At 41.1% G+C, this 14,901-nt stretch overlaps 1 protein-coding gene across 2 annotated transcripts in view; it reads left to right on the plus strand.

Annotated features, from left to right (window-relative positions):
- The window catches only part of YIPF7 (Yip1 domain family member 7), a 204,062-nt gene extending 190,466 nt beyond the window's left edge, over nt 1-13,596 (plus strand). For both annotated transcript variants that reach the window (XM_082272202.1, XM_082272201.1), the window contains exon 6: nt 13,308-13,596. In XM_082272202.1, coding sequence (XP_082128328.1) covers nt 13,308-13,470 — 163 coding nt within the window. In that variant the 3' untranslated portion in view covers nt 13,471-13,596. The remainder of the gene's footprint in view (nt 1-13,307) is intronic.
- Nucleotides 13,597-14,901: the final 1,305 nt, after the last annotated feature.

Raw genomic sequence — 14,901 nt, forward strand, 5'->3', positions numbered from 1 at the left:
AAGTCAGGGGGGAGGAAATATTATTCTCTTAGAAGGTATGGGGCTCTTCCTCACTTTAGCTTCCCCACAAGGAAAAACAAGCATGGGGATTGGCTTGTGTATCACTCATTTGTCCTGTGCACTAGCAAATAATTCCTTAATGCCTCGTACACACGCATCGATTATTGGCCGGGAATTTTCGGCCAACGTCCGATCGGCCGATTTTCGGCTTGTTAGTATGATGCTTTCGACAACCGACTCCGACTTTTCGGACCGAATAAAATCTGGTGTGCTGGCTATAAAATTTTTGTTGGCCGTCAACACAACGGCTGATTTTCTGTCAGTCAGTACAGATTTCGGCAGACAAAAATCTGATGAGCAAGACTGGGCATGCTCAGAGAAGAAAAAACACACGGAAAGTAAACCAGCACATGACATCACTACTGAAGTTGATTTTTGTTGGCCGAGAAAATTAGTGTGCAGTCTAGGCACATTTCAACCAACACAACACAACTCTGGACAAAAGTCGGCAGATCGGTCGGCCGATAATCGTTGCGTGTGTACGAGGCATAAGAATTTGTGTGTTGCACTCAAGTAAAAACAAAGCCACCCCAGTCTTTGCCACATCAATAAATATTTTTTTTTCTAAATCATTTTGATGCATTTATTCCATGATGGGTCTGTTCCTACTTAAAAAAAGAATTCTGAAATATCCCCAGTGTCCAGTTTCCAAGTGGCTGATTTTTATTACTTAAATAATTCAATAGAGAACATAGCAATTGAGCTACAATGCACAAGGGATACTATAAGTATTGCCATCCATGAGTCAGTGGCTCCGTTTATCCACCTGTGCACCAAACATATAAATATACCAACATGGAAAAGTACACTTTCAATCATCTGCAAAATGCATTCCTTCTTATACAATGTATTTTTTTTTAAATTGTATGATTTGAACTGTTTTCTAGAACACGTTTCAGTCACAGACTTTTGTTGGTACTATGTACAAAAGGTCATGGCAGTGCAAAAAAGTGATGAGTGACCATAATGTTGAAGAATAATCAAAGACAACAGCTGCAATCAGAAGTAGATTATCCATTAAAGTGCAGGAAAGATCAAAACCAGCAGCCTTAGCAGGGAGCACCATCTGTCCTGCTCAACTATGTTTGTGGATAAAATATTTCCTAAGTCCAAGGCAACAAAAAGCTGTGCAATTCCAAACCAACTTAGGAGATGCCAGCATTCTATCTTATCTATCGCTACACAGTAAATAAAACCACTGTGCCAGCTGATCAAAATTTAATAGACTGAGGGTAAAGGATGCCACGATATGTTTTTTTTAATGTCAAGACAGACTTGCTTCACATAAACAAATAAAAGACATTACCAAATCATTTTGTAAAATAGTTGCTGCACTAATGAAAATATGTACACGCATGAAATAATTTTCATGCCTAAGAAATAACATGAAGATTATCTGATCAAGGCTGTCAGTTGTGTTGCTTCAGCCTACTGTTTACCTAGCTCAATTACACAGTATGTTCAATTATTTTTCTTAGCAAGAAAAAATAATTTTTCAAATAACAGTATTGTTTTTTTTTTTTTTTTAACAAGTAGACATCTTTATTGGGCCCCACTCCTCCCCACTACTTCCAACTTTGGCCCTCTCCTCTTCCTGTAACCGAAAATATGTCCAAGCTCTGCTTAAGCCCCGTACACACGCATCGAAAATTGGCCGGGAATTTTCGTTCAACGTCCGATCTGCCGATTTTCAGCTTGTTAGTATGATGCTTCCGACAACCGACTCCGATCTGGTGTGCAGACTATAAAATTTTTGTTGGCCGTCAAAACACGGCCGATTTTCGTGCAGTCAGTACTGATTTAGACAGGGAATAATCTTATGAGCAAGACTAGGCATGCTCAGAGAAGAAAGAACACAAAGAAAGCAAACCAACACATGACATCACTTCTGAAGCAGATTTTTGTTGGGCGAGAAAATTTGTGTGCAGTCTAGGCACATTCCAACCAACAAAACACAACTCTGGACAAAAGACGGACGATCGGTCGGCCGATAATTGTTGTGTGTGTACGGAGCTTTACTCTTACCATGCTTCACTCTTGTGGCCAGCTTCTTCCTCCATTCAGCTCCACTGGTCCTCTACTGGGATGAACAACAGTCAGTGTCATTAAACCCATCAGCTGTATGCTCAGCCTGTTGTTGACACCACCATCTCGGGATTACATTATCAGTCATCCTGGGTTCCCAGGGCTCCCAGTGCTCCAGGACTGAGTGGTGCTCACATATCATGACATGAACACCAGTTTAGTGCAGGAGGAAAGCCCCCACTGCAGCCGAGAAGGAATAGGAAAGACCCATGACATCACTTGACTAACTAGAAGACTGCAGGAAAAACTGCAGGACAAATGTGCACATTTGGCTTTTATTTTTATTTTGTGGGAGAAGTGGCATCAGGAAATGGGTGGGTGGTGTGCTTGAAGACATGGGTGAAGATGCCTGCTGTTTCCTGCTCTCCTAAACTCCCCACTGCACAATAGGCCAATAGGGAGCAAGAAGTGCAAGAAAGTAAAGTGACAATAACAGATTTGCATTTATTACTATTAATTCATTATATTAAGGGATATACATATCATGATATTAAAGTCAATGGTATCTGCAGGTACTCCATAGAGACCCCTCTACACCTGTTCTCATTCCCCCGTTGAGGACAAAGGTGGGAGGAGACATCCAAGTAAATCAGTGTTCTTTAAACTACACCAGGCTGTAAGTACAGTTAAGAAAAATGAAAGAATATATTCAACACTTTGTTTATAACCAATAAAATATTTTGATTTCTTCTGCTAAAATAAAGTTTATTTTAACCACTGCCCTGCCGCAGTTATACTGCTGCAGGGCGGCCCTCCTATGCGAACTGTCGTAGGTATACGTTGGTCGCGCGCCTGCAGCTAGGGGGCGAATGTGCTCCCGCCCCCACTCGGCAGCGGAGATGGCGATGCATGGGGCAGGTGGCTCCGATTGCCGCCTGACACCCACGAACGCTCCACGCTGAGAGAGAAGGACAGGCAGCTGTTGTAAACACAGCCGACCGTTCTTCTTTCTGCAATGATCGCAGAGCGCCCGTGATCCTGCTATATAGGAACACAGGTCTCTGTGATCATTTCACATCCACGCCCTCGACAGTTAGAAACACGCCCCTACGTACACATTTAACCCCTTGATCACTTAATGTGTTAACCCCTTCCCTGCCAGTGTCATTATTACAGGAACAGTGCATATTATTAGCACTGATTACTGTAGTAATGTCACTGGTCCCCCCAAAAGTGTCAAAAATGTCAGTCAGGGGTCCGATCTGTCTGCCGCAATGCCGCAGTCCCGCAAAAATCGCAGATCGCCACCATTACTAGTAAAAAAAAAAAAAAAGCCAATAAAAATTACATAAATCTTTCCCGTAGTTAGTAGACGTGATAACTTTTGTGCAAACCAATCAAAATACACTTATTGCAATTTGTTTTACCAAAAATATGTAGCAGAAAACAAATTGGCCTAGAATGTTAAAAAATGTTGATTTTTACATTTTTTTTCTTGGGAATGTTATATAGCAGAATGTGAAAAATATTGTTTATTTTTTCTCAGAATTGTTGCTCTCTTTTTGTTTATAGCGCAAAAAATAAAAATCGCACAGGTGATCAAATACCCCCAAAAGAAAGCTCTATTTGTGGGAAAAAAAGGACACCAATTTTATTTGGGTACAGCGTTGCATGACCGCGCAATTGTCTGTTAAATTAACGCAGTGCTGAATTGCAAAATATGGCCTGGTCATTAACCACTTGCCTTCTGTGCACTTAAACCCCCTTCCCATCCAGACCAATTTTTAGCTTTCAGCGCTCTCACACTTTGAATGACAATTGCTTGGTCATGCAACACTGAACCCATATGAATTTTTCGTCCTTTTTTTCACACAAATAGAGCTTTCTTTTGGTGGTATTTAATCATCTCTGGGTTTTTTATTTTTTACAAAAAAAAAGAAAAAAGTCAGAAAATTTTGAAAAAAAAAAAAAAAGTTTTTCTTATTTTCTGCGAGTAAATTTTGAAAATAAATACATTTTTCTCCTTCACTGATGTGCGCTGATGAGGCGGCACTGATGGGCACTGATAGGCTGCACTGATGGGCACTGATGAGGTGGCACTTAGGGGCACTGATGAGGTGGCACTGATGAGGAGGTACTAATATGCCGCACTGATGAGCACTAATAGGCGGCACTGATGAGCACTGAGAGGTGGCACTGCTGGGCACTGCTGGGCACTGAGAGGCGGCACTGATGGGCGCTGATAGACGGCACTGATGGGCACTGGCGGGTGGCACTGATGGACACTGACGGGTGGCACTGATGAGCACTGATGGGCGGCACTGATGAGCACTGATAGGCGGCACTGATGAGCACTGATAGGCGGCACTGATGAGCACTGATAGGTGGCAATGCTGGGCACTGAGAGGTGGCACTGCTGGGCACTGAGAGGTGGCACTGCTGGGCACTGAAAGGTGGCACTGATGGGCGGCACTGATGGGCACTGGCGGGTGGCACTGATGGACACTGACGGGTGGCACTGATGAGCACTGATGGGCGGCACTGATGAGCACTGATGGGCAGCACCATCAGTGCCCACACTCAGTGCCCATAGTGCTTCCAGTCAGTGCTCATCAGTGCCTAGATGAGCAGGCACTGATGGGCACTGACTGGCAGTACTATGGCCACTGATTGTGGGCACTGATTGTGGGCACTGATGGCGGGCACTGTGGGCACTGATAGTGGGCACTTAGTGTGTTTTATTTACCTTGTGTAATCAGGGCACTGGTGATCAGTGCCCTTATTACATTCCTCTGTGTCCCCGACGGCTGATCGGCTCTGCTCCTTCCTCACACTGCAGTCTCTGTGTGAGGAAGGAGCGCTGGCGATGAGAGATGATCTCATATTTTTACATATGAGATCATCTCTCATTGCATGGGCCGATCACGTGGTAAATGGCCGCTGTGATTGGCCATTTACCACGATCTGTGATTGGCTGTGTCCAAGGGACATGGCCGACACAGATTTTCCCCGATGCGCGCTCGCGGGAGCGTGGGGAGCCTGTCTCTGGGAGGCCGTTTAAAGACGGCCTCCCGGAAATTCGAGTCCGCGCTGTAGCCGTACTTCGGCTATAGCGCGGATGTGAAGAAGTTAAGGGGAAAAAATCTTCCGGTTCAGAAGTGGTTAAAATCAATTCATACTAATTTATCCTTACTGCATCCAATTCCAGTGGGGAAGAAAAGTTTATATATGTATGTCAGCAGCCAATTGTGGAGCTTCTTCTCCTCATTCTCGCATATTAAAAGAAGAGTGGAAGTGAGAAAGAAAGGGAAGTATGCACAGCTACATGGGCAAAGCACAGGTTCACTTTAAAAACATATTTATAGAAGCATGAAATAAAACTACATCCACATTCCTTTCTCAACATGCATTCCCATATGATAGAAAACATGAGAAGGCCAGATTGAAACACTTTTTTTTTACACTTCTTTTATACTGCTCCCCCGCTGCATTCATGTGTAACCATTTCAATTAGAGGATAAAGATCTACTTTCACTTCACAGATTGAGTTCACATGATGCTTGATAGATTTTAAATAAAGCAAATGGACCAAAAGAGATTATTTAATGAGATTTAATGTCAGAGGGCTGCATTTATAGATCCGGGTTTTCAGATAGAAGGATTAAGCTGCATCTTAAAGGGAAGAAATGTCATTTATACTAGGGCAAAACAGATTATGTAGGTATTAAGCCGTATGCCGCTAGTATCACCAAGGCATTTATTATCACATATGCTTTCAGCTTTGCAATGACACCAAGTTAACGCTTTCATCTGAAAAAAAAAAAAAGCTTACAATGGCCACCAGAATCAAAACAAATATTATACATAATGATTTAACGTATAATAGCATTTAAATTTAAATGTTAATGAGGAACTCTCATGAAATTCTGCAGTGAAAGCCAAGCCAATAAACAAGGGTTCCAGATGTCCTAAAATATGGGGAGATCTTGCTCTGTCCTATACACAACATGGAGTACTCCCTTATTGAGTACTAGCCTTATAATTTTCCAATGTCAGATTATGCCAATTTTGTGCCAGAAAAGCTGTGTAGAAAGAAAGAAAAGAAATGTTTGCTAAATATATTCTTACTAAATAAAACTTGTATTAATCTGCTTATTACCCTTTCCATCTTGCCCAGTAATTTTATTTATGGTATGTGGTGGATGGTTTGTGTTAGACAGTACCAAATTCAGTGCAAACACTTGCCCCGGTTCACACTGATGTGGTGTGGGAAACACAGTGATTCCTGTGCGTTTCCTGCACCACATGTCAATCGCACTGTGTTCTGAGATCTGCTATGAATGTCAATAAAAAGTTAATGACACCCCAAGAGTAGATCAAAAACACAGCGCCTTTGCCTGAACCAGATCGCATGGGTATAAACATATTTTAGTGTGGATAAAAAATGCTGCCCGCATCTTTTTGACGCAGACGTGGTGCGATTTGAGCTATCCAAAATGAACAAGCTCAAATCACACCACACAGAATCGCACGGGATTTGCACAGGTACAGTATGTGTGCAAAATAGTCCCAATATCTTACAGTGCTTTATTCACTGTGCACATTCTTAACAAACAAGTGCCTGTACTCCAAGGTGCTATGAACACAATCTGTGTGTAGTGCCACATGCCGCTTATGAAATAAAAACTCACTAGAAAATTTTGACCATCAGAATCCACCACTTTAACCTTTTCTTTCACCTACAAAAAGTTATGACCTTTTTGCAAAATGGGACAAAGACACTTTATTGATGGAATGGGTCAAAAATGATTGCATGTGTATAGTCTATGGACCACCGCCACTCTTTTAGGATCCACCACTCCAACCTTTTCTTTCACCAACAGCTTAGGTGCTGCAAAAAGCACATCATTGCACACCAAAGATTATTATAAATATATATAAAATTCCCCGCACATGCAAAACGTATTGTTAAGGTACACACATGTAAAAGTGCCTGAACCGGCACTCAGGAATCGCCACTGTTCCGTGCCCAGAACCAGCGCACACTCCAAAACTGGGAAGTGAAGCAGATGTCCATACCCTGCCTCGGCTCATTTCGCCCCATGCAGAACAGCGTCCTGGTGCTGCTCTGTACAAGGTGAAATGGCTTTGACACTTTTACATGTGAGTGCATTTATAGGTTTTACCTGTGTGGAAAATTCTATATATAGGTTTTCAAAAAACTTTGTTGCGCAATGATGTGCTTTTTGCAGCTTTCTCTTGAGCCCCTGAGCTGTTGGTGAAAAAAAAGGTTGGAGTGGCAGATCCTGACAATGGCTTAGAAGAGTGATGGTGGTCCATGGTCTATACACCTAAAAGTGTTTTTGTCCCATTTTGCAATAAGGTCATAACTTTTTGTAGGTGAAAGAAAAGGTTGAAGTGGTGGATTCTGATGGTGGCCTGAAAGATTGACAGTGGTCCATGGTCTATCCACATAAAAGCTGTTTTGACCGATATCAGCCTAGGGTCAAAATTTTCTGGTGAGTTTTGATTTCATAGGGGGGCATGTGGCACTACACCCAGATTTGTGTTTGGCGCACAAGGTAAAATAACCAACAGTTTTGTTAATATTTTCCATAGCACTGTTTACAATTACTGGTTTACAATGCTTAAAGATTGCAAATCTGTGAAATACGGTGTGCTCATTGGTTAAAGGAAGGTAAATAAGAATTTATTATGAACATGGCATTGTATTTTATTCATTATTTTATTTAGGTAATACTACCAGAATCTGACCCTACCATGAAAGGGCCAGCTGGTTATTACTACCACCAAGGCTAAACGTTCCCAGTCTTTACTGACAGAAGCTTGCACTTTTGGGTTGTTTTATTTTATTGTAATTGCCCTGCATGAAAGGATGACTTGCATCAATAACATTTATAAGAAATGAAACACAGAACGATTATGGCTAACTGGATTAACCCCACCAAATCTCTCACAGGTTCAACAATCTTTGCTGTCCCTATGCCAACTGGAAAGACTTGACGTTATGCTTTCAAACTCATGTACTACCCCGAGATTTTTTACCAGATGGAGATCATTTCTGGAATATACATTTTCAGAAGAGAGCTTGATATGATACGCCCCTTTAGATTCACTGAATGGTATTCTTCTAGGGACATGGCCGATTTTCTTGGCAACACAAGGGTTGCAACCTAGATAGGCTCGCGCTGAATCTTGAATCCCCCCCCCCTTTTTTTTTGTTGTTTTGTTTTTTGTTTTTTTTTTGTATATTTACGCAAAGCCTTGGAGTGTTTGCCCCAAGTAGTTAGCTAGGCTACATTCACACCTGAGCGTAGTGTTTTCGCGTGTTTTTACCGTGATTTTTACTGCGATTTACAGGCTTTTTTACAGGCTTTTTTACAGGCGTTTTTTGTGCAGGCATTTTTAGATTGAATAGAGACCAATGGAAAACGCCTGTAATCTGCCCAAAAAGAAGCTCATGTACTTTTTTGAGCGTTGGGCGTTTTGCTCACAGCGTCAAAACGCTCAGATGTTAACAGGGGCCATTGAAATGAATAGGATTTGTCTTGTTGGGCGTTTTGAGAGCTGATCCTAGAGCAGAAAAACTCCCCAAAAACGCCCCAAAACGCCTACATGTGAACGGAGCCTAACACTGTTGTATTATATTTTTTGTCGGATTTTGTATGCAAAAAGGAAAATAAAATTTATGGAAAAAAAAAATAACATTATAAAAAACTATTAGGGTATCCTTAGACCCCCCAGGTGAACATCAGTGGGCAGAAATGTACTGCATTAGACATCTCCTAAGTCTATACCTGGCTCTACAGCTTGTTTTTTTTAGAGACGAGAAGCGTATTTAATGGAGAACCAACCAAAATAAATCAATCACCATAAAGGGTTCGATAAACTATAATCTGGTTGGTCGCTAGCAGTAATTACACTTGTGACATCATGAGATCATTCGCAGGGTTTTTAGTCCTTGCAGTAATCGTATTTTAGCAGACCTTCATTAAGTGAACCTATCACCTAGAAATCCCTGTAGTGCAGTTTTGTAGATTCAGCACTTTTTGTATATTATGGCCGCATGTATAAAGTAATGCTTTGTGATAAATTATTCATTAGATCAACAACATCCAAAGGACGGACAGTTTTACTTTGCGCATACAGTACATTTTCATAAGTGACCAAGGTCCTTTAATAATTCCAAAGTAAAAATAGGAATTTATTTTGAGATTACAATTAGTAATGGGGTAAAAAGGGTAATGATTAACTGCAAAGTACAGATAGCCACACAAAGCCATATTTTCAGTATATTGGGTATACACAGGGAGTTGTTTTCTTTCATTCAACCAGAGGGAAGAAAAAAAAACCTCACAGATCTCTCAGCATCCACACATCCAACATGGATGCAGGGATCTCCCCAACTGTGCTATTGTATTCTAACAGCAGTGCCCCCCCCCCCTCCCTGTCAGAATACACAGGTCATGGCTGCAGCCATTGGCTGCATGTGCAGATCAAATGCTGTTTTTCAAGCAGAACAGTTCAACAGCAGTTTCTGTTAAACAGACAGCGGTACACACAGAGCAAAATATGGTCCATGTATACCAGTCTTTACACAGTGACTTTACCTTATTAATGTAAACCACTGAGGACAATACAGAGGCTGCCATTGCTTATTTCTGTATACTGGTGCTTGAAAATTGAAGCCCATTTATTACGGTAATTTGAACTTAGGACGGGTGTAAGCCCAGTTGCTAAAATCTCTTATAAGCTTTAATATTTTAATGCGATTGTAAAGTCTCCCTTTTTTTCCCATAAAAATAAAAAACATGTTATATTTTCCTGCTCTGTTGCACTGGATTTGCACAAAGCAGCCCGGATCCTCCTCTTCTCAGGTCCCTCTTCTGTGATCCTGGCCCCTCCCTCCTGTTCAGTGCCCCAATAGTAAGCAGTTTGCCATGGGGGCTCCCGAGCCGAGTCACAGCTCCCTGTGTTCATTCAGACATGGAGCCCTGACCCGGTCCCACCCCCTCTCTCTCCTAATTGGCTAGCTGACTTTGATTGACAGCAGCGGCAGCCAATGGCGCCACTGCTGTGTCTCAGCCAATCAGGAGAGGGAATCTGGGATGGCTGAGACGCTCGTGGACATAGCTGGACAGAGAGGGACCTCAGGTAAGTATTAGGGATACTGAGGGGCATTGCTGCACACTGAAGGATTTTTATCTTAATGCGTAGAATGCATTAAGATAAAAAAAAACGTCTGACTTTACAAACACTACAATTTCACAAGTCCTTTTCAATATTTTCATTAAAATAGTACCTGGTCACCCTGCCATGAAGGACCTCATTTGGTACTTCATGGTATAGGACAATGTCCCAGTCTCAAGTGTACTTCTGCATTATCACCCTGTCACACACTCTCCAGATAGAGTCTAAAAGTCACTATTTCAATGCACATTATTCAAGCGTGGTTGACTGTTGTCACCATGAGGAAACCCAGCTGAAGGAATGGCATGCTGCCATTGCTGGTGTCCAGGAAAATTGAAAACTTACATTTTATTTTTAGAAGAGGCAATTATTTATAATGCACAGGGGGATATTTACTAAAACTGGAACACTCAGAATCTGGTTCAGCTTTGCATAGAAGCCAATCAGCTTCTAACTTCAGCTTGTTCAGTTAAGCTTTGACAATAAATCCCAGAAGCTGATTGGTTTCTATGCAGAGCTGCACCAGATTTTGAACGCTCCAGTTTCAGTAACTCTCCCCCACCTCGCTTTAGCAAACTAAATATCATATAGGTGGGGGTTGCATCTATTTTAATGTGTGTCTATAGCAAATGATGGCATTTTTTACCAGAATAAACTCGAAGAGGAACTTCAGTCTGCTCACATAATTTGTAATAAAAACACATTTGCCATTCTGAAGCTTCCCTCCAACCAATTTGCATATTATTTTATATATACTGTGAGTGTGTATTTGCCAAATATGCTGCAGAAATCTCCCTCCACTAAGTCTGGCTGCAATTTCTTTAACTATGGGTAGCCGAAACTGCCACCTGTTCACTTCCTGAATTTGCACAGACACACAGAGGCACATAGAGACGCACACACATATACTTATATACAGACACACACATATACAGACAGACAGACACACTCACCCCACTGCTTGCCTGCACATTTCTCCTCTCTGGATGAATACACATGGATATTTGCAGTCTCCTGTTATCTCTGCCCTTTTCCAGCCCCGCCTGCTCTGCAGCTCTCCTTGGCTTTCCTATGACTCATCTCTTTACCGCTCTCTTGTACCCCCCCCCCCCCACTCCTACCTTGCTGGCAAACTCTGATTAGAGTGAGAGAGACAGATGGAAAGCTGTGCAAGAGGTCATTAGCCTAGGCTTATTACCAGACCAGAAAGAGGCAGTGGGCTCTATAAGGCAGTGGTCCTCAGCTCCGGTCCTCAGGGCCCACTAACAGGCCAGATTTTAAGTATTACCTTGGGGAGATGCAGACTAGAGTACTGCAATTACTGAGCAGCAAATGATATCACCTGGGATGTATTTCAGTTATCTTGCTAACCTGGCCTGTTAGTGGCTATCCAAAGTAAAAACAACAAGGGTAGAAGATTTAATAGATGGAAAGATGAAAAAATTACTGAAGGTCCACTTTAAGATTGCACCATAGCAATTTGTTCACAATGGAACATAAAATCATTGGATGATACCAATAATACTAATATTTTACAAAGGTAATACATATTTAACAAAAATTATATTTTATGCTCAAACTAATAAAAAACTAGAATGTGGTTTAATATTGTGAAGTCTCAGTAGTAATTACCACTTTTACCCCCTTTTAGTTACAGTGGGAGAGCAGCTAATATGCAGCTCAGTATCTGACATCTGAACATTTTTAATTCCTAGCTGTACTGAGAACAAATCAGGGTAAACACCTGTAACTGAGGAGGAGCATTTTTATGGGACGGCAGGAAGGAGTTTGTTTGTAAACATGACTACCCTTTAATAATTTTTTTTTTTTTTAAATAAATATATAAATAAATAAATAAATAAATAAGGCACTCGGACACTTCGTTGGATGGAAAAGGCCGCGGCTTATTTTATTAGCTGGTACAAACTTTAAATACTCAACCAACAATATTTTCTTTAACATATTCAAATACAACCAACCCAGTCATGAACAACTCGGGTTGTACAAGAATAAAATTATCATTAATTTTAGCAATTATCCAAAACGCCATTCATAAAACATAACTTACACAACAAAAAACGTCCCCCTCTGATACAGAGGTGACCCAACCAGACTAATATTGTAAGCCGCGACAAACCTAAAGGGAGGGGAAAAGCAGGTGAGGATTTTTTGAAGAGATTGAGCTGTGAGGGCTCGGGCGGACCATTAAATAGCCCCCCTTCTGAGGTAGCCTTCCTCCCATAGGAGGGAGAGTGTGGGCGTGGATAGGGGCTCATTCGCTGGGACCACTACTCTAACTAAAAACTGCCTAGTTACTGCAACTAGTTTTGCCCAGCTACACCTGAGGCGGGAAAACCTGAGCAGGAAAGCCAGGAAAACAAGCCTCAGGGTCAAAAGTTCACTAACCCCTGACATAGCTTACCAGTATAACCCATATTAAAATGGCCTCACTAATGCTAACTACCTTACTCTCACCCTTCCACCATCCCATAAGAAAGGGGGGCTTATATTAGCCCCCTTTCTCATATTCTTATTTACACCTAACAAATTTAGGGCCAATCATTGGCACTAATTTGAGTTTGCACAGCAAGGGTTACAAGTTCATTTTGTCAAGGGAATGATGAATAAAATGAATTACTTACTTTATTTCTTGCACCCCCAACAGCTGGTGCTCCCCTTCAATTAGCATTCCTGGGATGTAAGCAGACTCTCTGCACCCTCACATAAAATGCAGGACCATTGATGACCATTGTGACTAGTGGAGCAGCAGAGAGGAGTGGCTCATAAGGACCAGTTTTATGGAGGAGGAAGCCTACATCCCCCCTAAAAAAAAAAAAAATAGTATTTAACCCTTGCAGGTGCCTTTTTCTCAGCCAACAGTTTGGTTTTAAATGTATTATTTACCCTCATAAAAGTTGTTTTTCTGAAATCATACTGGTATTACACTTTGTGACCTGTCTAGATACAAGTAGCATTGTGGAACTTTATGATTTCTATTTTTTTTTTTCCAGAGGAATAGCTGGGACCATCTTGGCAGCAGCTATAATAATGTGGTGCAGTTTCTCAGCCTCAAAAATCTTCATCTCTACCCTGGCAATGGAAGGACAGCAACTGCTTGTAGCCTATCCCTGTGCACTGTTTTATGGATTATTTGCGTTATTAACTGTGTTCTGAAATGCCGTGGGCTTTTATATTAATTTATGGAAACAAATGGAAAAAGCCATGAACATTCTGTGTTTTTATGGTTAATAGCAAGGCAATATAACTTTGTGTTTAACTGATAATATATGACCTTTTTAGGTATGCCTCATTGTATCATTTAAGAAATAGAATTTTGCAGAGAATGACAGCTCCAAGCCCTCTGTTACAATCCCTCTCCATTGAGAGCTTACAGTATGTTATACTCTTTAAAAAATGTGGCCATTACCATGTAAGCCCAATTTTTTTAAATTGAAAAAATGTATCCCTGCAAGTGAAGAAAATAAAAAGCTCTTGCTGCAAAACTCACTTTTTTTTAAGCAGTTCACACAGATTCACTGCTCTATGTTTTGTAATGTTCTAGGCTGAATGAAGCACAGTCCCATTTAGTCCACTTACTATCGTTGCAGTGCATCATGAGCCTGCTTCCTGGTGGGTCTCACTGCAGTGTCATGCACCCATAGTAAGATGCAGAGAACAGAACAATACTCTACATCATTGGGGCCCATCAACCCCCAAAAAGAAGCAAAGAGGAAGAGACATCTGCTTGTCATGTAACTGACCTGAAGACATCCAAATAAGTCTAAAAAAAGCAAACATATGTAAAGGAATATTCTATGCAACGCGTTAACTCTGTGTTCAGTACTGATATGAGTGAAAAATTCAATGAAAAAAAAAAAACAAATTTAAAATTAAAATTGGGAAGCTGCCCACAAAATGTCTTAATGCAAGATATTAAAAGTGTTACTAACAAAATATGCTGTGCTCTCCCTTTAAGAATCTATATACATAAATGTGCTAAACATAATACATCCCATTAGGTACTATCACTATTAATCCAGTGACATATTATCACACCAAGATGCAAATATATTGTAAAAGTCCAAACAAGCCCTAAGGATTGTGAAAATTCTCATGCGTGTCAAAATCCAATGAACTTTCAATTCACCTTCATGACAGGATTACAAGCCTCTTACCAGAATGATATGACCCCTAATCCTGTGAGGTCTTGTGTGCTCATGTAACACATGGTATATCTCATGAGCACTGTTCAGCAAACTCAGCAGTGATCCCCCAAAAACTGGTAAGTTATCTCAGCAGGCATGTATCAGTATGGACCATAAAGAGGAAGAAAAAACACTTGGCAAAGTGTGAACCAGTAAAAATAGTCCAGGCTTATTATGATTAAAATCTACTAATAGACATAACTGAATTCAAGCAGTAAAATCTATGTCTCTCAATCTAGGGAACGTGATGACGTCGGTAAACTATGCTCTGCCTGGAACATTTCATCACATATGATGTCCTTAGGGGCCAGAATATGTCAGGAACAAAAAATCCTTGTGAATAGCCAAAAATGGCTGTGCGCCCTATCAAATTGCATTGTTTTGCCCCTAAATCAAGACA

Source organism: Pelophylax lessonae (genome assembly GCF_965119305.1).
Source record: "Pelophylax lessonae genome assembly, chromosome: 1".
Classification (NCBI taxonomy): domain Eukaryota; kingdom Metazoa; phylum Chordata; class Amphibia; order Anura; family Ranidae; genus Pelophylax; species Pelophylax lessonae.